Source organism: Helicoverpa zea, chromosome 2, assembly GCF_022581195.2.
Source record: "Helicoverpa zea isolate HzStark_Cry1AcR chromosome 2, ilHelZeax1.1, whole genome shotgun sequence".
NCBI classification, from domain to species: domain Eukaryota; kingdom Metazoa; phylum Arthropoda; class Insecta; order Lepidoptera; family Noctuidae; genus Helicoverpa; species Helicoverpa zea.
The window spans coordinates 4,664,013-4,690,009 of NC_061453.1; the positions used below are offsets into that span (position 1 = coordinate 4,664,013).

The 25,997-nt window shown below is 38.0% G+C and overlaps 1 protein-coding gene and 1 long non-coding RNA gene across 13 annotated transcripts in view; both read right to left on the reverse strand.

Moving 5' to 3' along the window:
* Nucleotides 1-25,997, reverse strand: part of LOC124643349 (ras GTPase-activating protein raskol) — a 164,034-nt gene that overhangs the window by 4,082 nt on the left and 133,955 nt on the right. For 10 of the 12 annotated variants that reach the window (XM_047182351.1, XM_047182330.1, XM_047182321.1 and 7 more), the window contains 12 exons: nucleotides 10,125-10,350; nucleotides 8,473-8,542; nucleotides 7,480-7,607; nucleotides 6,006-6,149; nucleotides 5,078-5,223; nucleotides 3,895-4,125; nucleotides 3,213-3,412; nucleotides 2,626-2,825; nucleotides 1,720-1,832; nucleotides 1,322-1,488; nucleotides 614-871; nucleotides 87-187 (listed from right to left, as the gene is read on the reverse strand). In XM_047182351.1, the coding sequence (XP_047038307.1) occupies nucleotides 87-187; nucleotides 614-871; nucleotides 1,322-1,488; nucleotides 1,720-1,832; nucleotides 2,626-2,825; nucleotides 3,213-3,412; nucleotides 3,895-4,125; nucleotides 5,078-5,223; nucleotides 6,006-6,149; nucleotides 7,480-7,607; nucleotides 8,473-8,542; nucleotides 10,125-10,350 (1,984 nt within the window). Of the gene's footprint in view, nucleotides 1-86; nucleotides 188-613; nucleotides 872-1,321; nucleotides 1,489-1,719; nucleotides 1,833-2,625; nucleotides 2,826-3,212; nucleotides 3,413-3,894; nucleotides 4,126-5,077; nucleotides 5,224-6,005; nucleotides 6,150-7,479; nucleotides 7,608-8,472; nucleotides 8,543-10,124; nucleotides 10,351-13,628; nucleotides 14,887-25,997 lie in introns of those variants that run through there. The other 2 variants (XM_047182337.1, XM_047182345.1) reach the window with 2 other exon arrangements.
* LOC124643436 lies at nucleotides 24,188-25,614 on the reverse strand. Its single transcript, XR_006985945.1, has 3 exons — nucleotides 25,300-25,614; nucleotides 24,779-24,944; nucleotides 24,188-24,439 (listed from the first exon to the last, which is right to left on the reverse strand). It is a non-coding gene; the product is annotated as an uncharacterized LOC124643436 (long non-coding RNA).

Genomic DNA, 25,997 nt, shown 5'->3' on the forward strand with positions numbered 1-25,997 from the left:
ATAAATAGAGAAAGATTATTATTATTAGATAAGATAACTATGAGATAGGTAAGTAAATAACTGAATTCTTTAGGGTTAGGGCTTACCTAAAGATGTTATCAGCGGCAGGAGGCGCAGGAGAACTAATATCGTTGCTCACTAACCTCTTGCTTAGTTCGTCTAGTATATCTGACAACGGGTCCAACTCCTGAAACATTGATAAATTCTTAACTGAAGAAAATATAAAATAAATAAATAATAAAGTTTATTGATCCACAGTTACATTAATGAGTTAAAGAATTAAAGTACATAAATTATTACAAATGTTCGCTGTAACTTCTCTATGGGAGACATTTTCATAGGTTCTGTGGTACCCAAACTAGGCGCTGCCTGTATCTTGGGGACCTACGTTGTGATGACATGAGGGTTTAAATACATTGAGTTTTTCTCTAGATCCGGTAGAATATAAACATCCGAATTGAGAACCGCCTCCTTTTTTGGAAGTTAATTTGATCAGCAATAACATTTCGAATGGCATAGAATAACTACTTCGAAATTGTTGTGTCAGTGATCCAAATCGGGTAAATATTTTCATTTAAATTATAAAGTTATAGTAATGAAACAAATAACATACCTGTATCTTATTAGCAGGCAGCTTCGGCAAGCTATCAACAAGCAAGGCATGTAACGTCGCGAGCTGTTTGCCTAAGTCCACATGCGGGGCCCACTCAGGGTCCGGCTCGACACTGTCGCGAGGCCCTTCCGACCCCGTATTTGACCCCTGCGAGGCCGCCGAGTTGCGCTTACTGCCGTCCTGTTGCTGTTGCTGCTGGGTCTGCTGTTGCTGATGTTGCTGTTGCTGAACTTGTTGTTGCTGATCTTGAGGACGCGTCTGTTGATAATTTGGAGATGTTTTCAATATTCCACGAAGGGTATACATCGGATTAATTGTAGAAAGGTAATAAGACATGAAAAATACTATATATTTTTGTGGAGACCTTAAAGAAATGAGTTTATTTTCAAGCACGTTTTTCTTTTTATACTAGTGGACTGCCTTTATCGCGGGACGTGACTTAGGGCCAGTTGGGAGGGCAAAATATACCTACCTCATACATAAAGATAAGTATTACTCTCAATTCCAGATAATTTCCAGGATTCCAAGAATTAATTTTTATAGGGCGATAAGTTATTTTATTATTACTATTCTTTTACATTTGTTGGCGTACTCTCTTATTTCCTCAATCTGATTAAGCTTCTTCTACCATACTGTCGTCTTCATATGCTACATACCGATCTTAGGATGGCGGAATAAAACCTTATTTAATAAATATTTGGTACTAACCGATATAGCTCTAAGGAATGCCTTCATATTGGGTGCCTCCTGCTCGAGGAAATCATTGAGAAACTCCATGAAGGCCTCCTTGCCCTGGAAGCGCGTGAAGTTGGCGAGCGTCTGCAGGGTCTTCGCTACTAACGTCAGGTTACGGGCTGCACGCTCGTTCGGGTACTCTGCAAGATGTTAATGATGAGTTTGATATTAATTTTGGGTCCAAATTTTGTGAAAATGTATGTGCTTCGTGATAATCATTATGTTTCTAGAGTTTCTGCTTTGTCAGCTTTAAAGGTAAAAGCCACGTTACCATACGAGAAAAAATATCAGAAAAACAAACAAATGTAAACACAATTTAGGTATGTTTTATAGTTTATCAAAGAAATCAAGAAAGGATTTAATTTGCTTACCGTGGGTTATTCCAAAAAGACTTGGAGACAGTATAGCTGGACAGAGGAAGCGAAGGAAGATCGACGCACTGATGAGGTTGTCCGAGATATCCTCGCGACCCATCGCCGTCAGTCTAAAATAAACAAAGGTATTTAGCATTGTGAGGAATAAAACAATAGATGTCTTATAAGCATATAGTTAATGTTTGATGCTGATGACATCAGGTGGTAACAATATTGAAATACAAAGGATAAAGAAAGGAGATACTTTATGGTAAGTAGTTAACCTCATCAAAACATTAACGTCAAGTAAATTAAGTCAAGCCCTGTGTCAGCTAGTCAGTAATACATAACCTAGTAGCTAACTATTATTAGCGCAGATCAATATATTGGCAAGATTAAGCTGTGCCAGCCATGATCAGTCTATAGTTAGGTGACTTTTCTCTTAACATTAGAGAAACGCCTCTATCGTTAAGCGGTCCTGCACCTCTCTTCGTCGGACTTTGATAATCTATAGGTGATCATAAAAGTTTGACTAGTCGACAACCCTCCTTGAGAGTGTATAGATAATCATCAGAGTTTGTCTAGATGAGTACATTAATATAGACAGCAGCAGCAGTTTCAGCTTTCGCAAAAAATCAGCGCTGAGGTTTTGTCCCGCATAGTCTGAGCATATGCTGAGCGAGGGTCGTCACACGTGGATGTGACGCATATTTCCCGTTATATACTTTCGTCTCGTTTTGTGTTTCTTATTGTAGTCGTTTATTTTCAGTTTTTGCGTCATATGTCATGTGTCATCCGCGTTCATCATTCATTCATTCATCATCAGCCTATCGCAGTCCACTGCAGGACATAGGCCTCTCCAAGTGCACGCCATACGCGTGAATAAACGTATTTTGTTTCTTTCAGAAGGCAGTTGGACATTACCTCTCCCGAAAGGTAGCGAAGCAGTCCCGCAGTGGATGCGGGAAGCGCGGCGCGGACCGCGCGATGGCGGCCCACGCCAGCGCCACCGCGTCGCGCAGTGCCGCCTGCTGCCGCCGCAGTGCCGCCGCGCCGCCTGCTCGTAGAGGATCTACCTCGCATTCCGCGCCCGCTGCTGCTGCGACAGCTTCGCATAGTGTGTCCTGGAAGTATATAGTGTTGTTAGCTTACAGTGGGTATGGCAAAATATAAGGCACTATTGAACAATGACAAGTTTGACACACTGTCGAAAAATTATTTGAAATTGACAAAAGGATAAAAAACTCGCTTGCAGTGCATTCCAAATTTCGACCTTATTATATTTGATCGTCTATATGAAATAGGTACATTGCCTAGGCACAGGAAAAAAGCTTAGCTGGCATCGGCCACCTGACCAGACTGACGTCAGTCTGGTCAGTTCAGTGCCGAATATAACAAAAGGCATCTTATATTCCACATCACAGGGAATTCTAGTTAGGGATCTAGGGCTTCACCATTGTACAAAAAATATTCCCATAAACTGTGACCGCATACTCAAACAAGAAACTAACCTGCAGATACTGGTCTCCAACGAGCTTGAGGTAAGCTTCCATGCTCTTAGTGGCGAGCGAGTTGCCGCGGAAGGTGAGCGAGTGGTCGCCGGTGCGGCGCACGTCGAGCGCCACCACGTCCGCCAGGTAGCGCGGCGCGAGCCCCGCGCCCGCCATGCACAGCACGAGGGCACACCCGATGTCTTCCTTCGCTTTCACACCTGGGAAAAAGAGATGACTTGGTTAGCAGATGTTTTAGGTGTTAATCAAATAAAAGAGACAAAAAATGATGATTTTTTTTGTTAATTTCAACATTTTTATGTACTTTCTATGTTTGTATGTACTTTCTAAGTTTGTATGTACTTTCTAAGTTTGTATGTACTTTCTAAGTATATCTTAGACACCAATGACTGTGTTTCGGAAGGCCCGTTAAACTGTAGGTCCCGACTCTCATTGAACATCCTTGGCAGTCGTTACGGGTAGTCAGAAGCCAGTCTAACCAAGGGGTATTGGGTAGCTCGGGTAACTGGGTTGACGAGGTCAGAAAGTAGAAAGGCAGTCACTCCTTGTAAAACACTGGTACTCAGCTGCATCCGTTTAGACTGAAAGCCGACCCCCACATACTTAGTTGGGAATAGGCTCGGAAGATGATGATGATTTAATGTTAATTTATTATTCCTGATTACATAGAAAATCTACTAACCAATAACAGGCTCCAAATATTCACACAGCCTTCTATAATTCCTCTTCAGATAGTCGAGGAACCTGGCATAATGGTCGATGGGCAGTACATCGACGCTCTGATACCGGCACTTGATCCGCAGCGCGGGCGCAGGTGCGGCGGGGGACTGCGGCTTGTCGGTCTCCGTCAGCGGGTACCACCGCTCGTTGAGGTATCTTGAGGATACGTCGTCGACCGGGATTCGGACTGTACCTGGAATTTGATGAAGGGGTTAAATATTTGGGAGAGTAATTTGAGAATGTTGAATGGGTTGGAGAACGCCCTAAATTAGGAATTGGAATTGGCTCCCTATTGTGTTAAAGATGTAGGTACTAGGTATTCTCCGTAGACCCAGGTTATTTATTTTATCCCGACGATACTACTTTCCCCTCCCGGATCAAAAGACAGAGTTCTCGCATTTATGATTCTTAATACAGAGCAAGACACATGAACCTTTGTCGACAGTGAACAGGTCTAGAGATCATTTGTAGCATGCGAAAATCAAAGGCACCAAAAGAATCATCGTGAAACGTAAACTTGTAATTGAAAAAATCTTGAAAAAATTGGAAGGTTGTACAAATTAGACCTCAATTCTAGCCATCGGCTTCTAACAATGCTAACGGCTATGAGATGCGTCATTCTAATTAGTTTCGAATCAACTATGCAAATCTGACGAATCACTATGTTTAAGTAGATCTCTGAGAAAATGATCAAAAACACAAAGGAATTACATCTTTAGATTGATTACAGATAACTGTTTAAACAGAGTCAGCAAGTCAGGCCTTTGACCGGAAATTAAATAATAATTATTTGAAAAAATTCTAGAAAAACGGACTCGGAAGAATGAATGCTACATTCTAGGGACACAACAATAGCACTGTATTTACAAAACTTCTTCAACTGCCCATTTACTTAATATTAATCTCGAGTAGTGAAACAGTGAAACAATCAGAATAAACGTAAAATGCCACACGAGATGAACCCTGCTTGTGTGTGTAAATGTTCCTGCACACTCTTCGTACGACTCGGCAACTAGGCCACTACTGATCGTTCTTGAACTTTCACTTTTTTTGTGTCTTATACAAAGACAATGTGCATGTATATTTACACACCAGCCTTCATGAGATACATACATATCTACATATTTATTAGTAAGTATACTTACCAACAAGCGCATGTTTATCTCTCTTCCTAGACCTGCGCTCGGGTTCTCTATACACGTTGACGTGAATGGCGCGGACTGCGGGCAGGTTCGCGAACTCGTACACCTCGCCCCAGAAGCATAGCTCCGTCTTCAGCTTTGATGATGATCTGAAATAATAGGAAATGCCTTAGTATACTGCAATTACTTAGAACAAAAAGAAATAGAAAAAGTTTATCAACATATACGAAAAGAAAATTGGATCAATTAAGGACCAGATAAAGTCCAAATATCATGAATGAACTAACTAAAATTATATTTTAAATACCAAACCATCCGGTTTGAGTTTTCGCAGACTACCAAAAAGGATTTTACTTTTACTATTGGCAAATACTTTTATTTAAAACCATTCTGATGGAAATGGAAGCTTCGAGCCAAGACTTTTATCAAAATGCAGGATGTATGTAGTAGTAAGCAGGGAAATGTTACATGGTGACTGGCTCGGAGGTGCATGGTCACGGTCACAGAGGTCTTATCAAAACGTTTAATGATTTATGCATATCGGACAGTTAAACGATTGTCCACGCTGTGTAATACTTTTAAGTTAACTGAGAACGTTGAACACGCAAGATTTTTTCCCAATTTTAAAAACGTTAATTTTGCGGATTCTTAGCTATTAGTTTATTATATCGAAAGAAAGGAAGTATATAATACTTACTTACATTCCTATGGAATTTAATGTAAGTATTGGAATTTAATTTAAGTAAGTATTTGAGTTACAGTTCAGCTATTATGCTAAGACAATACATAAGTGCAATGTAAATTACTTAGGTAGTAGATTCAATTAAACATACCGAATTCCAGGGCTTGTTGATTTGAACTCAGGAGGCCAAAATTTCGTCTTTCTCCCAAATGCCGCGTATTTATTATGTAAGTAGTAATATGTAATTACCTAGCATATAAGGTATCGTCGAGCAGGATCTCGCAGTAGTATCGCTTCTTAGGCGGTATGGCCTTGGCCTCCAGCAGCCACAGCTTGACGGTCCGCTCACATCGGCGCGTGCGCAGTTCATCCGGCCGCGCCGCTTGCCGCAAGCTGGTCAAAACAAACACACACATATTATAATTAAGAACAATTTTGATACTTGAGAACACAAAAACTGATAGTACTGAAAGGCAAAGTGATATAAATATCTATCGGAGTTTTTCAGAAAATAAATGTTCAATTGGTACATAAGGCTAAACTTTCACAAATAAAACGATGAATTGAATAGACAATGAGAATATGCTAGAAACTATCACGGACCCAGTGACTAACAGTCGTATCATGATAATAATAAACTACTTAACATAAGGAAACTAATTAAAACGCTGGAAGTAAACTGTAAACATCAAGTCTATTTAAATAAAGATGCCAGCGGACCAATAATGTTACCAAGTCGTAAAATCTTTATTCGATGTTTGAACGTCGACGACATATTTAAGATAACAGTCAACCTTTAGATCACTTTCAAATGAGTTTAGAAGTTCATTATGCACCGCAACTATGTACACACCTTTTAAGTTGGTACAATGTCTTAAAGATATTTACTTTAAAAGTTAAAATCGATTAAATATACGTGTGATTTATGCCGAAGGCGGGCATGGTTGCGAGGTCTAATTAACGTTTAATCCCACCAAAAACATTAAATGTAAGAAAAAGTTTTGAGATTACATAGAAGCCAAGTCTACCCAAATCAATATTTTTTGGCTATTTCAATAGTTTTGTTCACATTACAATAATAGCGACTTGGCCATTTGGCACTGCCGTGCCCCCAGATAAGGAAAGTAAGTAAGGGTTACTTTTGAGTTCTTGGCTACCAGTAGGTAGTAGTAGACATTTATGAACTGGATTTCGAACTATAAACAGAAACTCCTTCGTAGAATCTACATGGCATCACTTAGCTTCGTAGAAAGTACGTTTATTGGAACTTAATATTGATTGATAACGACATCGACCTAATTAAAGCATAGGGAGCAGTTTTATACAATCGACCCGTTATGATGTAAGATTGTGATACAATACTTATTAGGGTTGCGAGACACCGAAATGAAAATATTCCAGGAAGTTTGCACACTGTGTTGGGTTACTTAATAAACTTAAACTTTACGTTAAATTTTGCACTTATAAAACTAAAAATATTTATTTTAATCATCTTCCCGAAAAGAAGAAGGTTATTTAAGAGTAAGTGATAGTGGAAGTTACGTGAAGTTTTAGGAAAACCAGATTTTAACCGCTATCATCAATGTGTTTTAGTTCTACGGTTTCAGGCTAAGTTCATCGACAACATAAACAACCATTTTCTTAAAACAATTGTTTATGTTGTAGGTAAACTTGGGCATTACTTAAAATACTAGCTGATTATAGATTTCCATGTAAAACATACCTGTATATCCAGCGGTCCCGCTCTTTCCGCGAGGCACAGGCGAAGTAACGCGGCGCTCTGCTCTCGGCACTGAGCGCGAAGCAATGTGGCCTGCCCAGCACCGACGAGTGGAGAGAACGGATTTCTACCTGAAAACGTTGAGTAGAAAGGTTAATATTATTTTAGACCCTATTGATACTTATTGACCTTAAAGTAGATAAGCCTATATTTATTGCCGTAAGAGCAACAAATTAGTTAAATATGTTTGAACAAGACGGAATTGCATTTTAAAATTAGCTGTTCGTAAAAGCAGGTGAACTGTTGTGCAATCGAGCCTGAACAGCAAAGAAAAAGAAGCAAGAAGGTAGTCAAAGAAGAGATGGAGAAGTTTTACTTTTACCCCATAACTGTACTCTGTCAACTATTGAGCTCTCTCAGATAGCTTAGCATAGTTTCGGTCTAAAACTTATCTCTAAATTCTGAATATTAGAGAGAATTCACAAAGCTTGCAAGTGCTTTGAGCTGAAACTACGGCTGGTATGCTATTAACTAACAAAGCCCGCCACTAGAATAGTTGAACACACCACTAAAATCTAAAGAGACCTCAACGTTTGTGCGTACATGCATGAGTAAAGCCACATAAGAAAATTTACCCACAGCCTAAGATATTATCGAGAAATACGACCCTAGTGACGCATTGCAAAAATATCGCTAACGAAAAAAAACGAATCAAATTAATTTTTCGATTCCGCTTTCGGTTTTCCTTACAAAATTAATCAAGCGTACGTACTCCATTTATAATTATATTATACAAGAGGACTCCCGAAGGCACATCCTTCATTGCTCATTAAGGTTTGTGAAACCCATGCTACATAAAAATTGTGCTTAGAATCGATAAAATAAATATGTATTTTTATTCCAATGGTACACAGATTGTCGAAGGAGGTCCCATTTGTCTTTTTACGTACAAACTAAGCTCTTGATCTACATACAATTACTTAAATGAATACGCACTTGATTAGGTGGTCCCAAATCCATAGTGGAGACGGCGGGTGAGTGTGCAGACAGGAGGCTTTCGTGAGATCTGAAACAAACAGATTTGATTACCGTCAGAGCTGTGCACTTCAAAGGGATTATCCGAGTGCGGTTTATCGGCGAATCCCGACTCCATTTCAACATTTACAGAGGGAACTTAAAAGTAAATTGTAAATAGAAAGGTATTCCCTAAGGAGTTTCTGGCAAAAAAGTAATGATATTGATACAGAGGAGGCATTGAGGAAAAACAAGCTGAGGCAAATTAATTGCAACAAGATAATGGTTCAAAATGGAGGTTGCCTTTCGCTATCGTTAGAGTTAAGATCAGAGTTCCCTATTTCAGCGTTCCCTTTGAAACCATCTACACTAATAAAGCTGCCCAATCCAGGAAGTGTTATTCCTCGGTAGTTAACGCCCTGCTTTGTTTACGTACAAAAGTTTACATTACGTGAGCATCGCCGTCTGTTGGATGAAAGCTTCAATAATCTCTGGTCCATTACAGGGCAATTACTGGGCGTTAATTGGCCGCCACAAGTTTCACTATTTAATTAGGTCTCGATAAAGTTGTCGTGTTTGCGTTGGGAGGGAAGTAATTAAGAACATTTGGTAAATAGCCCTGGGGCAGACGGGGCGGGGCGACACTCCTATACGCTGTAATACGACACAATACAACCTGGGTAACGTTTTACAGTCACGACATAATGCTAAATACACTTGACATTTGTTTTATGGACTCATTTACACCGGGATATACGGCAAGCCTTGTGTTTGGCTTTATGAGCTGCGTTTGCCATCCAATTTGCTGACCATTAAAGTGAGGAACACGTCATTGCCACGAGAACGCAGTACTTAATAACTAATATAAACCTAGGCATAAAGCTGTGGCTAAGTACACGTTAAAGTTACAGCATATCTATGCAAAACTTTCATAACCGAGGCCATAATGGATGAACATTGAGAATGCCAAACGAATCTTTGTTATTAAGAACTTAACCGTCTAGAAATTATGATGATATTATGAGCTACGATTTGGCAATAAACATTTAGGGCCTGTGTTTACGACCACTATTTCGGCGGAAGTGCAATTGTTATTAGTACCTAAGTTATGGGGTGAGAAGAGGGATACTTCGTATAACAACGAATATTTTATTTGTGTCATAAACCAAGTTATTGTTGTTGCCAATAAGTTTTCTCATAATACACTGCAATAGCATTTTATAGACACCTATAAACTGAGTAGACACCGGGATCAATGAACAATAACAGATGTTCGGTGAGAAAATGAAAAGAATGAAATATTGCTGAGAATACTTTCTTCAGAGAAATAAAGGATCACGCTTACGTGATTTCGTTCAATTTTTTATCAAGACTTGAAATAATGTTGCGGTTTGTGTTTTTTGACATTTTGCTCTAAATCAAGGGATTTTGTTGTATTGTGTCGTGTTTTCATATTGTTGACGCATAAAAGTCATTCACTTCATATAATAACGTCAAGAACATTTTGATAGGTGAGGATTTGTACGGACTGTTCTTTTTAAGCCATATCAGCTTTAATTGAGGAAAGTACCTAGTGTACACAATTTACTTTGCAGATTTCTGGCATCAAGGATTCAAAAACTGGTAGTACTGACCTTGATGTCCGTAAGGCATGTGTAGGCGGGTGTGTAGGTACGGCGGCCAGGGCACGTTCCCTCTCGAGCTTGGTCGCCGACTTAGTCCTCTTGAGGGGGTTACTCCTGAACGATCGCTTGGAGAAGAAGAAGGACGCGAGGCGGGAGGGACTGTGCTGCGCCTGGGCACCTGGTACCGGCGTGCTCGGCGCAGAGCCCCGACGACATGCCTTTTCATATGAAGTGTCTGGAAAGAAGAATGACGAATATAAGAAACTGTTGATCACACATTTATTTAAGGGTTTAGAGAGGCAAATTTTGTGTCAAAAACAAATAAATGAAACGTAGTTACCAACGCAACCGAGTAATTCATAAAAAATATACAGCCTCATATCCGTTTGATCGAACAACACAATTGACACTGATTTAGCGTCAACCTTGCAAGAAAATTACTAGAACTGTGCTGGCATTGCTCGTGTAATGTTCATGAGGTTTCATATTACCTACCATTACAGATAGATATGTAATATGATATCGGCTACATACTACCAGCCATGTACGGCGTGGTTTCCGCCGGAAGTTGCGCGCACGCCGCCCGTGACCGCTGCGCATGCGTCGGCAAATGTATGACAAAAAGTTTTGAGCAACATATTAGTATGTTGCCCGCGTCCTAAATATGTATTAAACATTCAGCTCTTTGTTTTGTCTAGCGCCTTACTAGTTTGGTTCTGTTTACGATTCTTCTCGTGTTGTCTGTCATACAAAATTGGCTAATTGTTTGACTTTAATCCTAATTAAAACATTTTGTTGAAAATCAATTTGTGCCATTTCCACGTCATCTCCTACATCGATATCGATATAGATTTTAAGACAAATGTGTTGTATAGACACTTATTTTGATTGCCAATGTCACAACAACACTATTATTTAGGAAAACAATTACTTACTTAATGTGAGAAAGCTAACAGGCCACGATGTCAACGACACGACGGCGACGTGTGAAGCAACAGATGTTCTTTCCAAACCATTATCGATATTACATCGGTTTATGTATCACACGACCGCTGTACTTTACTACCTTAACTTAGGGTGCATCTACACGGTGCAAGTAGCTTGCGCATGTTAAGGCACTGGCACAGGTTACATGCATTTTAAAAATGTGCGGGTCCAGCGCCTATACCAAAGCAAAATAACCCAATCGCGTGTTCTTGTCACTTGTCACTTGCGCATGTTAACTTGCTCCAGCTACATGCACCGTGTAGACGCACCCTTACTTACAAACTCTATTGCTAGCAACATTACCGTACAACAAAGTGGAACATGCTGTAGCTAATAAGTTGCAAGCCAAGCGTAAAGTCGTCACAGAAAAATACGTAACCTTAGCACGTAATACAATAAAATGGCACTAGTCATCACTTTAATAGCTGTCTGGAGGTCTTTGGCGCTATTTTAAATAATATAATTATTTACTAAACATGCATAAATCATGTAAGATTTTTCTTGTATTTGTTGAAAATTTTTGTTTGAACAATTATATTCTTCTCTTCAATCTTGATTTGAATGAAGGGAAGATTAATTTGTGGATCGGGATATCGTAGCTTCCTATAATTCGATTCCAATTTGGTTTTTATTTAAATAGAAACAAGTTAATTCCTAGCTGCATTGTTGTAGAAAATCAACCGAATTATTAAAAAATTACAAGTAGCTTTAATTTTCAATTTATTATAGGGCGCTACTCAATGTTCATATCCGTAAGTACACGAAGGGACGTCCATTTTTCCTCAGTCAATTTAGTAGCAATTATTTAAAAAGGGTCCGCAGTGCACACTGCGCAATCATTATGCGTCGATAAGGCGACGATAACCGACCACGAGGAAGTGCAACGCTACGATAGCGACGGTACATTAGCAACGCTTACATTTTTATACATTTGTGTAACTTTTGTGTATACAGACTTTAAATGGGCACAGATAAAGTGGAATGTTGTACCAACAAAAACGGCGCAGTGTAATTAGGCAGTGAACTAATTTAAACTTTAACTCATTAAGAGTACGATAGATAGTATTTTTTCTCGGACTGTAATTGGTATTTATTAAGAACATAATCATTAACAGTCATAGTAAAAAAATACAGCGGGACTAAACGTTACTAATTCATAAATTGCACACAGTTAGCTCGAGGTAAACATTCTACAAACCACAAATATAACCCTTATCTAAATGCATTACAGTTTAATATTAAACATGGGAAACACTCCACGCATTTGTAGCAATCCTTTGATATTAATAGGAAGATGACACAGGGGGAATGTACGGCGAAGTACCATGGGATTCCATACAATCTTTTTATGCCTCACCTACATACAGGTACTGAAAGAAAAACTTCAACACAGACGTGATTTACGTGTTACGAACATAGTTTTCTTTTACCATCGTCTTTGTTTGGTCTATTATTAGGTTCTCATACGTACAGGAAATAATATTTGTAATTTAGTATGATATTTTTACACACAATGGAAGTCAAACAATTGTATCATTCGTATCATAATCGTATTTTCCTTTATCTAGTTTGTTAACCTTGGAACAATTAAAATTCTGTTATATTAATTTTTGATTTATTCTTTTGGTTTCTGTTCTATTTGTAACTATAAATCACGTGACCAACGATTACGAACTACGAATTGAATAAACCATTGTTTATAACAACAGTCACTTAGACATAATGGCTTCGAATAACAAGATGACTTCCACTTTTCGTAATTCCAACTCTAAGACATGATGTATCGTTCGCTAAAGACCTTCGCTACGGATCCTGGCTGTGTAATTAGAGAGCATTGTCTGACGTTATGAACAGTCGGCTACATACACTGTTGGGATAGTTTCAAAGTGTTAAATCATCCATATTTAGTACTCACTTAGTATAAAGGGCTTTCAAACGCTTTCTCCTCTCAAGTGTCTGGTATTGTTCGCTAAGTGCTCCTGTCGGCACGCTGTGAATAATCGATCGATAGGAAAGGTATACCCCATGTAATCTTTTATATCTAGTATATGTAACTCAATCATCCCAACTGTACCGAGAAATTGAAAGGTGTCGGAATTTCTGGACAGCACCTTCGTATAAGCATAAAAAATTTAAAACAATAAAAAAATAGGACAATAACTATTGTATTTAAATACATCATAAATGAATGGGTATCGCAGAATAGCAAAATCTTGAAGTATTTTATTTAATAACTGCCAAGATTCTGACAATCGTGAATTGCTTTTAAGTGACTCATAACTTATTATAATGTAATCGTTACTAATTTATTTTAGAAAGGATCTTGGTTGTTCGCTCAACGTTAGTTATTATTTGACGATCAATGTCAAGCAACCGCACGCCTCCATATTTCACTTTAGGCACGAATTTAAACGGCCTGTTTCAATTATGGTATAAGTTATGGTCAACGAATAGCGCCGATGGGAAGTAAATTACAATTTACTCAAGGTTAGAATAAATTATGGTGCTTGTGAAGCAATATCTTACCAGAATGTACAGCTACATCGTCATCCACATCAAGGTACGCTCGCCGTAAACTCATAGGACTGTTGGCCATTTGAGCTTCGTTCTTCTTGATTAGCGCGCATATAACCTCCGATTTGCCTCCATTACTATCTACAAAGTTATCATAATTTTCAGTCAAGTCCGTCACTACGGCAGCGTGGTCGTCGAGGCCCTCTTCTATGTGTTTCGCAGTTATACTGCGCAGTAAAGAGTTACTTCGTGACAATTTTGTGCTTCGAGATCTTCGAATAAAATTCAGTCCGGTCATTTTGCCAGGACTTTTATTAGGACTATCTGGAGTAACGGTTATCCTAGGTGTTCTAAATATAGACGTAGAACTACTGCTGCCCCTAATGGGGGATGGCACATTAAGATTTTGTGGTAGTGTCTTCGATTTCTCTTTCGCAGGAGATAAAAGTTTTGGTGAGTCAGGTATCAACGACAAATTGGAATTCATTATTGAAGTTTTGGATGGTATTTTACTTCCAATATTTGTAGTGGAAGTATTAAGTTTGTTGGATGAAACCGATCCGCCAATCGGTGAAAATATCCGGTCGTAACGAGGTTCACACGATGTCGTACTTCGTAATCTCGGCTTGGTATTTTTCATGAGAGTGCTTTGGGCGACGAGTCTTGGACTCGTCAAATCTCGGTGACCCAATCTTGTCAGCGCCTCGTTAGAGCTCGCCGTGGATGACAAAGGCCGACGAAATCGTCTTTCTGGACTAAACGCGCTCATGTCACTTTCACTTTCCGTAAAGGATGAATCACCTCGAGATGGGATTCGCAATCTGCCGCTGTCTGACGCATTCCGCCTTTTAGTTTTTGTAGAGATGCTATCTATATTTTGCCCAGATATTAGAGCTTCTTTTTCTTCTGGCGTCAAGGGCAGATAGTTGTCGAAGCTCTCAAATAATGGCACATAGAAGACGGACCGTCGTCGCGCCGGCTCGTCGCCGACGTCGCCGGCGCTCTGCGACAGCGCGCTCGACATGCTGTCGGCGCTGGCGCGGCGGCGGATGCACGCTGCGTTAACGCCTATTGGCCTCCACTAATTTCTCTCGCCGCATCGCCGCCGCCATTCGCTTCACTGTTCCTATTCTCGTAATCCTTTTTCTGTATTCATTTCACACTTTGCAAGTGTTAATTGAAACCCAAGTGCACTTTTGATTACTCACTGATTTAGGTCACTTGAAATAACTCGTTCTACAAAACCAAGATAATATGAATGTTGGAGTATTGTAAGACCGTTCAAACTCATGATGATTGTATTGTTAGGACTATTGTGAAACTGAGGAACCGAAAGTATTTCACGGCATTGGTGATAAGGTAACTGATTCATAAGTAGGTGAGGTACCTACATGCATGTATACAAGTATTGATCGAAGTAACACTGTTTTGTTTTATCAAACCTGCGATAAGATTATGCACTAACCAATGAAAATGTCGTATCGAATCAATGGAAAGAGGCCAAACCAATGTCACACTTGTACATAGGAATTAGATACATATTAGTGACAAGTGGTTAAAACTGAGTACTAGTACCATTTTCATTAACAAAGGAATTTTAATTGAAGCTAAACCATAAAACGAAACATAACAACGTACATAAATAAGTCAAACTTAACATATTAATTAAAAACAGTGATGGACAAGTAACGTATTCCGATGAAAGCGCAATTCCCCATAACGTGACATAAAAATAATGATATGGACGGCCGTTAGCGTGTGCGAAAATAGGAATATTATTAGGGCAACATGTGTGTTCGTTTGTGTTTGTGCTGAGGAGTGGTGGGTGTCGTGCGAATATATTTAGAGCCGCCCTAGCACATACGAACTCGCAATTAGCTTACGACATACGAATCAGTTTAATTTAATTAACGCACGCGTGTGTACAGACCATTTTGTTACTGCGCGCGCAACTCTAGGACTATGATTTATGCGAACTCCTTTTACTCGCAATAACTTTTAGGTGGTCGCGTCGCTTTTCATTATGAAATTCCGGGGTAAGCGCATTTCCGCGTAGCTGGAGTGCATAAAATGTCTTAATGTACAAGTTTGCTACCCTAATCTGAGGAACTTTTATAGCATTTGCTTGATGACAGTTTCGTGCAGCAGTTAATTTAATCTTAGAGACTACAACTTCTTTTACTACTTGTTTTCTACCTCACGTAGGTTTCAGTAGATTTTACTACGCAGGTAATTTGTATAATCATAGTTACGAGTTGTTAATAGCTTCTAAGCATAACGGCGCTGAAGCAATCTGGAATACTTTGCATGCCTTCACTCTACTGCATATGAAATTAAGCACATCAAACACTAAACAAAACCTAAAGACATAGGTATAACGAAAGCGTGAAAGAGACATAATTTTGTTATGTAGAGAAATATGAAAAACATGGCCATAATTGTTCCCCATGCGAGGCTGCTTCATGTTCGTTGTCCCGTGTTCAAAGAAACGCAAAATAAAATACCGGATGTCGTGAACACAGGCGAGGAGCGAATGAGATCGAAGCTTGAGATCGCACGACGAAAGCGAAGTTTGCGGAACGAATGCAAGCACCACTCGTCCACAATGTAGTAACCAGCTTACTGAATAAAACGAGTTTACTATCCACGCGATTATCTACGCTGATGTAACAATTAAAAAACAAGAGTAGCTATCGAGTCTTATAACTTCCCATCTAGTGGTTCTTCATTGAGAGTATTCGTATTTAAGTTGCTGGCTTCGTAATAAAGCTCGTAATTATTTATTGATGCAACTTGACATGTCTGCTCATTATAACGTATAATTATGTTCTATGTTTTGAGTACCTATCACCACAATTTCCTCTCATGATATTCCGAGTTAGGCTTATGAGACATCGCTCGCGTTGGTTGTATAAAATACTTTGCATTCAACACATCTCAAAGGGATTTCCTAAAGCGTTATGTAGAAGCAGACCTAAACAAACACGCGGACGGTTCCCAGATTTAATATTCGAAATATCTCGATAATTTCATCTGAGCGACAGACGGGAGGCGACGACAAAGAACGGCCAATGCCAGAGCTAGTATTATCTAAATTTAACAATCAAAATGTCTATTTATCAGCAGATTAAGTGGTTTAGATAGTGATTTTCTATCAAAAAGATAGAGCAAAAATAGTTGTACTTTAAAGATTTAACTTTATAGATCTATATTAAAATGTTGTGCCTTTACTTTATATCAACAAATCAGTCTTTAGCAAGCCTTTCAAAATCTTCCAATGACCTCAACATGAAAGGCGATACCGGCATAATTATTGAACACTTTACCTTAGCAATGTAAACTATTCGTAAAACGCTACCATCCATCCATCCTCCGAGCCTTTTCCCAACTATGTTGGGGTCGGCTTCCAGTCTAACCGGATTCAGCTGAGTACCAGTGCTTTACAAGAAGCGACTGCCTATCTGACCCCCTCAACCCAGTTACCCGGGCAACCCGATACCCCTTGGTTAGACTGGAACATACCCCTTTTTCCTTCGTAAAACGCTACCAAGTCCACATAAAACTATGTAAAATAAAATAAAAATAAACAGTGAGGAATGGAAATATGAGCCTTCGCTGAAAGTGGTCGACCGGTGGCGTGACTAACGCGCGGACAATCATGATTCAAGGCAGCGCGGGCGCAGGGCTGCGCAACTTTGTAGCTATGAGTGTCCCTCGGTCTTTCAACTCGGAGGAAAGTGGAATATCTGCTATGTAAAGCTAGAATACTACGATAATTACTATGCTTCGAGTAGCTGAGTCTATCTTATCTTAAGCCTTCGAGTTGTTGTTAACAGTCAATAAGTATTTACACGAAAACTTTAGTAATAATGTTATTGTTGAATAAATTTTGGAACTTCGACATCTATTACAGCAAAATAATCAAAGTTAGAACATCACAACAAACAAACTCAAAATAAATACTTAATCATAATTTCTAACACGCGGAGTTCACCAAGTGTGAAATATGGATACGAAAATAAAACATCCAATATGGCCGCCGGGGCATTTTTCTCACGCAGTCCTCGCGAATTATACAACACGCAACTTAGCTAAGCAATTTGCTCGTCACTTGTGTGAAGGAATAACGAATACTTATTCCTTTTTTATCAAAGTCCTTATGGGTACATTGTAGGACTAACCGTTGTAAGTAATTTGTTGGTCATTACCGATACAAAACACATTAAGGGCTGTAAAGGTCATGTTACTATTGTATCGGGGGCCGGAGTCGATGCCAATTGGCTGGACTATGCCCATTACGGAACAGAAAATAGATGCTGATCCTAGAACAATGTTAACTTTCGTAAGTGAATGAATCAACTACTTGACATTTGAAAATAAATAACTTGATAAGTATACAGGTAATAAAGAATTGTAAATAGTCTATATTCATCATAACAAATAAATACAAAATTAATTGTTGCTATTTCTGAAATAACAAATTGCGAGGTAATTCCTGGAAGCGAACAGGCTAATTAATAATTTTCCTTAATTGACTTCTACAAATATTATCTTAATTGGAACGGTATTTTTATCCTCAAAGATATTGATCCTAGTAAATATTGTGGAATACTGAGATTTTTACAAATTTTAATAGCAGCTAAATATTTATATTAAATGAGTGTTACATGATTATTTGGACGATAGACTAGATTCTATAAAAGGTAGTTTTAATTGTGCTAGATTTTAATTCCAACAAGATAAATGACTTATTAATCTGTGACTTGTCTATGGATTTGACCGGTTGATAGTTCAATTGAATTGCCAATTGCTACGAAGATATATGAGTCGAGTTAATTCGTGATTTAGTATTGGCTTTAACAACTAGAGTTCAATTAGATTGTAACAACATTCATGCTTATAAGTTTACTCGATTGAATGATTGCTGTTAATAAATATTAGCTACTTAACGCAGTGTTCTTCAAATGCAAATGAAGCAAAAAGCTTCACAGATCTTTAAAATACGTGAGTATTAAACGACCAATGTTCTGAAAAGAATCCGAAAAATTGTCTTGACATTTATGTGGTGAGCACATTTGTGACAATGATTAGTGTTGGCCGGCGCCGACGCATGGATAAAGCGGTTGCAAAAGTTTGCTCTGGGCTTTCGCAAGCTATCCGACCGCATGCTCTGCGAATGCAACGAATACCATAAAACCACAGAACCGTTACTTTTGTGCAATCAAAACATTATATTCTTTGAGAGCATGTGATACTAAACTATGGTCACAGATGAGATAACATTACAAGTAGTTACGGCGAGAATAGAAGCCGAAAAACTACTTTTGCAATTATATAAGTAGCTGCTTAACGTTCGCGTTTTGATTAACTTTTTCTTTTAGAACTGAGTACTTATTCTAAGCACTAATCAAGTATTTACTTGCAGTATAATCTTATAATATTTTATTCGTCCATATAAGGGTGCTCTATAAAATAAATTGCAGCTGTTATTGTAATTTGCAGCAATCATTAGTCCAAACGCCAACAATTCATTATTGATGCAAATTATACAGCTTCGAATTAACTGCGCTCGAATTTTTCACAAAGATTTCGCCCAAATGTTCGTGACAGTCTGTTGTATAAAGAAATTGCAACATAGAATCGTTATGATAGATTTTATGACCTGGCAACATAAATCTTCGTTGCTATAAATTATTTCTGTGTAGGAGGCAAGTCGATAGTGGATTGAACTGTATCAGAATTATGTGAATCGCAGTTATATTCGCAGGCTAAGAATAAAGTGCAGTCGCAAGAAAGCTAGAACACGGAACACAAGCCGGATTTAATTACTGCGTCTAAGTGCACCAGTCCCGGAAGGCGAATGGTGTCAAAACTAGAAATGGTATCCGGTGACAACGGTACCGTATCTGGTAATAGTTCTAATAATCATAACTCAGAGAGAAACAGCAATTACTTTAACAAATACCGGGAACTCAGCTATTTTAGAAACACTGGTATACAGAGCTTTTTAGAGGTTTATCTTATCGGTCGATCGCGTATATCAAATCAAACTTCGTTTTATTGACCATCGACTTCAGATGTACAGCAAAAGCTTGTTACATCACCCAAGCGTAAAAGTCACCTTTCCATTTAAAAATAAATTTATACAGCAAGTAAATAAAATCCGGTTCCATCCACAGAAATTATAAACGTAATTATCAATACCATGGAAGGGACTGATGGTTTAATAGTAACTTTGTGAAAGGCACAATCTTTCGAATAAAGTCACCGCTGCGTTTCTAAGAGAACAAATAGTACGGATGCACGATACTTCCTTGGCCCAGCCGACAACTTTACTAGCAATGGATACAGGTTTGTCGACCGGACATCGACGTGTGAGCTTATAGAAGGCAAGGCGTCGTATCGTTAGCGATCAAAAGAAAATTCATTTGTACTAACTCGCTTTAAATTATCATTATTATCAATTTCGTATGTCCCAAATAGTCGAAAGTCAACATGTAATGAGTATAATTTGCCATCTAAACCGCAATCAAAGAGAAATTTCTGGTAATTATCATGAAGATCGAAAGACTGTAATAGAAGGGTTAAGTAGCGCGTAACGTCAATAGTAATCACGTTGCTGATCAAAGAAAACTACCTAATTCAGGGGCCGGTTCTCATCTTACGTCCATTTAATGTAGGAAGACGTATAAAGCTATCAATCACATATTCGCAACGAAAAGGGTCTCCGCTAGTTAATACTTCGCGTCCAAATTCACGTAACACCGATTTATTTTGAAGTAGTACGCGACTCAGTCGATATTTCAAAATCATCGCTTTCCAACGGAAGAGTCAAAATTTTATTATACATTACTCAAGTCAATATTAAATTAAGGTCGATTTCTACTCTAGTATAGGGAATGCGAGGTTACGTAAGTAGGCAAATGTCATGATGATATTTTTTTTTCGTTTAAAGCCCACAGAAGAAAGCCCATTTTTCGTTTGAAGTACACAGTTAAATCAACTGCAGCAAACATAAGCCCTTTTTTCTTTCAATACATTATTGTCTAGTCTACCAGAGTTCTAAAGCTATCTAAACTCTCAATAGCATCCAAAGAAATGTTAGTATCAAATAACAATTCAATTGCATTATTTCACAAACTGAAATAAATGTCCAATACAAAGCAATGATGGAGTGAATCGTGGCAACGTAGTACAAAGTCAAAGCTCGATATCAATAACAGAAATAAAGTACAGTTTTGTACTGGGAACGGTTGCCCTGGTCGTAACTCAACTAGACACGAGCTAACTCAAACAAGTTATATGTACAGTGCCAATGCATCAGGCCATCTTCCAACCAGTTTATTGAGGTCAACATGTTACGGTTTTGAAAGACAGTAATGAAAATGAATGGGTTTTTTAGTAGTTTTTCGCGGCGACGTTCCTGAAGTTAGTGCAATGACTCCGTTTCTAAGACGAATTCAAACTTGAACTAATCGTTTCTACTGCCATAAAGTGACTTAAGTTCGACAAAACATTGGAACCTCAAGCAACATAATTTATCTTACTTCAAACTAATACAAGTTCTCATGAAATAAAAACATTTCCCTTAATCACTCCCATAAACGAACTGTAGAAAACGAAGCAAAAAGCAACGATGGCGTCCCGTTATTTGAGAGTTAAACACTGTTTCATGAGCGAGGACTTGAACTCGTACATACTCGTACACATGTTAACTTGCCCACGAGTACAGTTATCTGCGCCAACCGATATTTCGGAGCCACACCACAAATATCGCTCGTACACTATTTGTATTGTAGTAATAAACACGAACCGGTTCGACCACTTTCTGTTTATAATGCTACGTTTTGCAGCACAAGTGCTTAGTCAAGTTTCAATAGACATTTTCTTTACTGCAGCCGTTTTCTATTTTCGCTAGAAACATTTTTCGGTCCGTGAATAATTTGATTTGCTGATTTAATAAATCGAGAGTAGCTCTCCAAGTTGACAGAGCCCAATAAAATATTTGCGCGTCTTTCAAAAGGCGTGCCCAAATGTAATTTACTTTATTAGATTTTCATAAAAGCGCAAGCACCAAAATATTCGCAATATGTGTGTGTCAAATATCAAGGAAGAAATGACGTGACATCACAGCCCCGGGATATAGGGCAGGCGGTGGGTCACGTTAAAAGCTCTTAGTTACAGCGCACCTCGACAAGACTACGGAACGAGGGCAAGAGCGTGACTACCAAGTACCAAGTACAATTTGTACTAACAACACTACCGTTCAAGCTTACCAAATACGTTTTACTGCATGTATGGGAAGAAGCAACGTTTATTATTGCCACGAGCAAACAACCGCTTGCATTTCGAAATAACTTAAACGTTAATATCTGAGCATGTCTTTATAGGTAGTCCAATATTGACTCCATACATCACCAAGATCTGTTTGCTTAGTAATAACTTCCAACATCCAATACAAATATAGATACGGGAATATGTACACGGAACAACTGTTCCTAATACAATAATAAGTAATACTGAGAACTGTTCCGAGGAAGTTCAAAGGTGACATGAGCTGGAATTATTGGAGGCGATGCGAACAAAGGTGGCCAAGCAAGGAACGTGTTCCGAAGGTAATCACGGTTGCGTTGTGCAATAACGATTTTCTACGCCACGCCAGACGTTGTTTGAACAATGAATGCAGAGACCCAAACATTTACACAAACTTTGTCAAAGATTTCACCAATCTTCCCCAGATTTCGAAACGAGTCATTTAGACTGACTGTCGAAGTTGATTCACGAGCTCTGAACAGAAAACTGCATGTAATGAAAAAATTTGTCTATGTTTAAAATTAGCTCCTTTTTGTCATTTTTATGCGGAAAAGGACTGAAAACTTGGCACGACTGGTATTATTTGCGATTAAAAAGATATGAAGTAAACAAAAGAAATCTAAATGAGAGGTAGATGAAATCGTGCCGAGGCTTGGTTGCATAGTAGATAGCCCAACATTCACTGACGCAAGGTCACGATCAGCCAGTATGACGGCACTTAATGTTGCTACTTATTTAAATGCAACAACCTAAGTCTGATTGCAAGCGGGTCGGAATCCGCATAATCACGAATCCGAGTGTAAAACATGCACACTTAAACACTACACGACGACGTAGATACTTTCGGAACTGAATGTTTTGATACATTTTTGGGTAGATAAAGGTTGATTTAAATAAATGTATTCCATGTTATCTTGAAAAACAATTACCGAATGATAAGATTAGGTGAAAGAAACTTAAATGGAAATTATGTAATGCAGAAGAATTTCATTGAAGATGTATTCCATTTCTGCAAGATATTGACTGCCAACGCAAGAAAAGACTGATAGAGTCAATAAAAGAGGGTGTTGATACAAAAGGATTGATAGCCGAGATTAGGACCGAGAAAGTGAAAAGAAGAACATATGCTACAGCCGTTAAATAAATTGGTTAAAGGCCAGGATAATGATGATGAGGACTTTTTATCCGCTCTCAATAACACCCAAGATAAATTAGAACGGTAGTTCAAAGCTCAATGTCACACAGCACTGTTTATATGTAGAACGAAGGTATTTTCGGCGTTTCTATTGCAAGTTAATTATATAATTAGTATTGCTCTTGGTTTTTGTTCTGTAAGTATTATGAATTCATTAGGCATAACATATTATAATATGTGCACCCGTTATCTTAGTGAATAATAGGATTTTGTTCAATAATACATCCCACTCATTAGGTACTTAAAATAAATAATTACTTCCTCCGATAATGAGGGCATTTGCTAATGACAATATAATTGCTTCAGACTTCATGCTCATTTCTTGTACTTATCCCTCGATTATGATAATTAGAAAATCTTTATACCAGCTGCCATTTGCAGAATGTCGACAAAAAATCTAATTAAGAAAGCCGAATTCTGTCGAGCACTTATCGTTTATAATGGACCAGACAATTTCCCCGTCAATGTTCACTGGATTTTCTTTTAATCTTAAATTCGTTCTGGGTTCGGTACTGACGAAAGAAAAATAATCAAACTGTAATGTTTCAATTGGAATCAATCGCATCAATGAAAACAATAATTGCAGTGCTCGTAACGGTTTCTTCCGGAGTTTAGGCAGTTGGCGGCGACCGAGATGATTCAACGCACCAAAGAGCCGATTACCGAAGTAATTCGCACGGGGTCGAGTGACTCACAACTCTATACCCACTTAAATCTATCCAAAAGGATACTCAACTTACAAAACATAGAATTACTAATATTGTATTTATGTATACGGGTGGTCTGTAAACACCGAGTCATGATCACAATAAATTAAGTCATAAACATCGGGAGGAAGCGTAAAGCATTTTAGTTGTCATTGAGTGAGATAACCCGATTTCCTGTCAAATGTTTTCACGGCTTGTTATTGGTCAGTAGTCGGGGTCAGTTCGATATTATGGTTAATGTTGTATAATGTTTTATCGTTTCTCTATGAGATTGTTGAATATAGTGTAATTTAAATATGAATTTTCTGTTTATAAAACTATTGTCTTCGAGAAGCGTGCCTTCGCACATAGGGGTATTTTGCATTTTTAGCCGGGCGAAACTATTAGTGCGGTTTTTTCTGCTGTAGAGTAGGTAGGACTTACTATTATTTACAGAAAACCATTGAGAAGGCCTTAATCCAAAAGTGAGTATTATGGGCTGATACGATGATAAAATAAAGGAATATTCATGATTTAGAGAAGGTTTTATTGACTAACTAATTAGATAAAAATCATATTGAACAGGTATTCTCTACTTAAATGTTTGTAGTTAGAGCTCCCTGGTATGCCTAAAACAATAAATAAGCGTGTTAAAAAGAAATCATGTAATAATTTGCTTGAAAAGAATGGTTAATTGTTTTTAGTTTACACCAGCAGTAACGTCTAAATTCTGTCAAAAGTAGCAAAAAGTAGCACCTAATGTGTGTAATATCTATCATCTGACAGTGTTTGTAATACGTTACAACAGAAATCATTAGCCGGAAGCACTCGGAAGATAACTATATTCACTTTGAAAAGTACAATTCATTAAAAAACGGTTCAAACATTTTGAACTTTAAGAATTGATTTTGAACCTTAAAAAATACACGTGAACATTATTAATTCCTAATAAATAAAACTGTTCTTACCTGTATTATGATAATCCTTAGTAGTTTTGGTTAAATAGCTGACAATAAAAAAGTTCTGAGGTTTCAAACACGGTACGTTTTTAATGTAGCCAGAATCTGACGCGAGTGCATGTCACAATGATCAAGTTCCGAGAGGTTTGTGGCTGGATGGCGCGGGAGTAGGAGCCTGAAAATGGTCGGATTTTATTCAGTAGTTACCTGGCTTTCTAACAAGCATTAATTGTTTCTTTTCTGTTGAAGTTTGTTTTTCTAGTTTCGCCCGGCTAGAAATGCAAAATACCCCGTATGTGCTTCGGTGCGAATAGGTTAACCCGTACCTGAACTAGAGTAATAGTATTCTTAGAATATGTCAGATGTTATTATAATATTTTGAATAATATGTTATTTAAAATACAAGCATAAGCTGTATGTAAACACAGGCAAGTCAATAGGACCAAGTGTTTCAATGCAATCGCATCAAATGAACCGTACCAACAGAAACAATAGGCAATAATTTACACATTAAATGCACTGTTACACACATTTATTCTAAACATTCCGGCCATATGATATTCAAAACAATTCTCAATCTAATGAAAACCTATCATTTCTCTTCTATGAATTTCCACTTATTCATCTTAATTTGAATTGTTCGATAATGCCCTTTTATCAAGAATCTTAGGTTTAAGATAAACCTCTATAAATATAAGCAACGGACGGAAATCATTTATTAGTGGACATAAACAAAATAACACTGGTTTTGACGATGATTCACTCACGCGCAAAGAAAACAGAAGTGAACGTTATTTCGAAAAAAAAAACGTTAGTTCAATAACATATGTATTTTAATGGAACTTTAGTGTAATTAAATCATAAATATGAACCGGTTTCGCAGCTCCTGACTAGATTAATTAAATCAAGTATACTAATCGCGTTGATTAGCGAATTGAATAAACATGATAATGTCATTACATTCTCTATGTAATAATCACCCAAAGTACTTCTTTTCTATAACCTTCTCAGAGCGGTTACAATTTCTGCTTCTGTAACCTACCTCTTTAATAGCGACTCTTAGTCAATTCAATATTTGCATTTCTTTATCTACATTGCTCTTATATGCATACCTGAACTTTACAGAAAACAATGTCTAGTCTTTTGCCTCCTTTCAATACGTAATGCAATCTACTAAATTGGTCTGATACAGACCGACATTAATCGATTACGTTCCTAGTAATGTGAT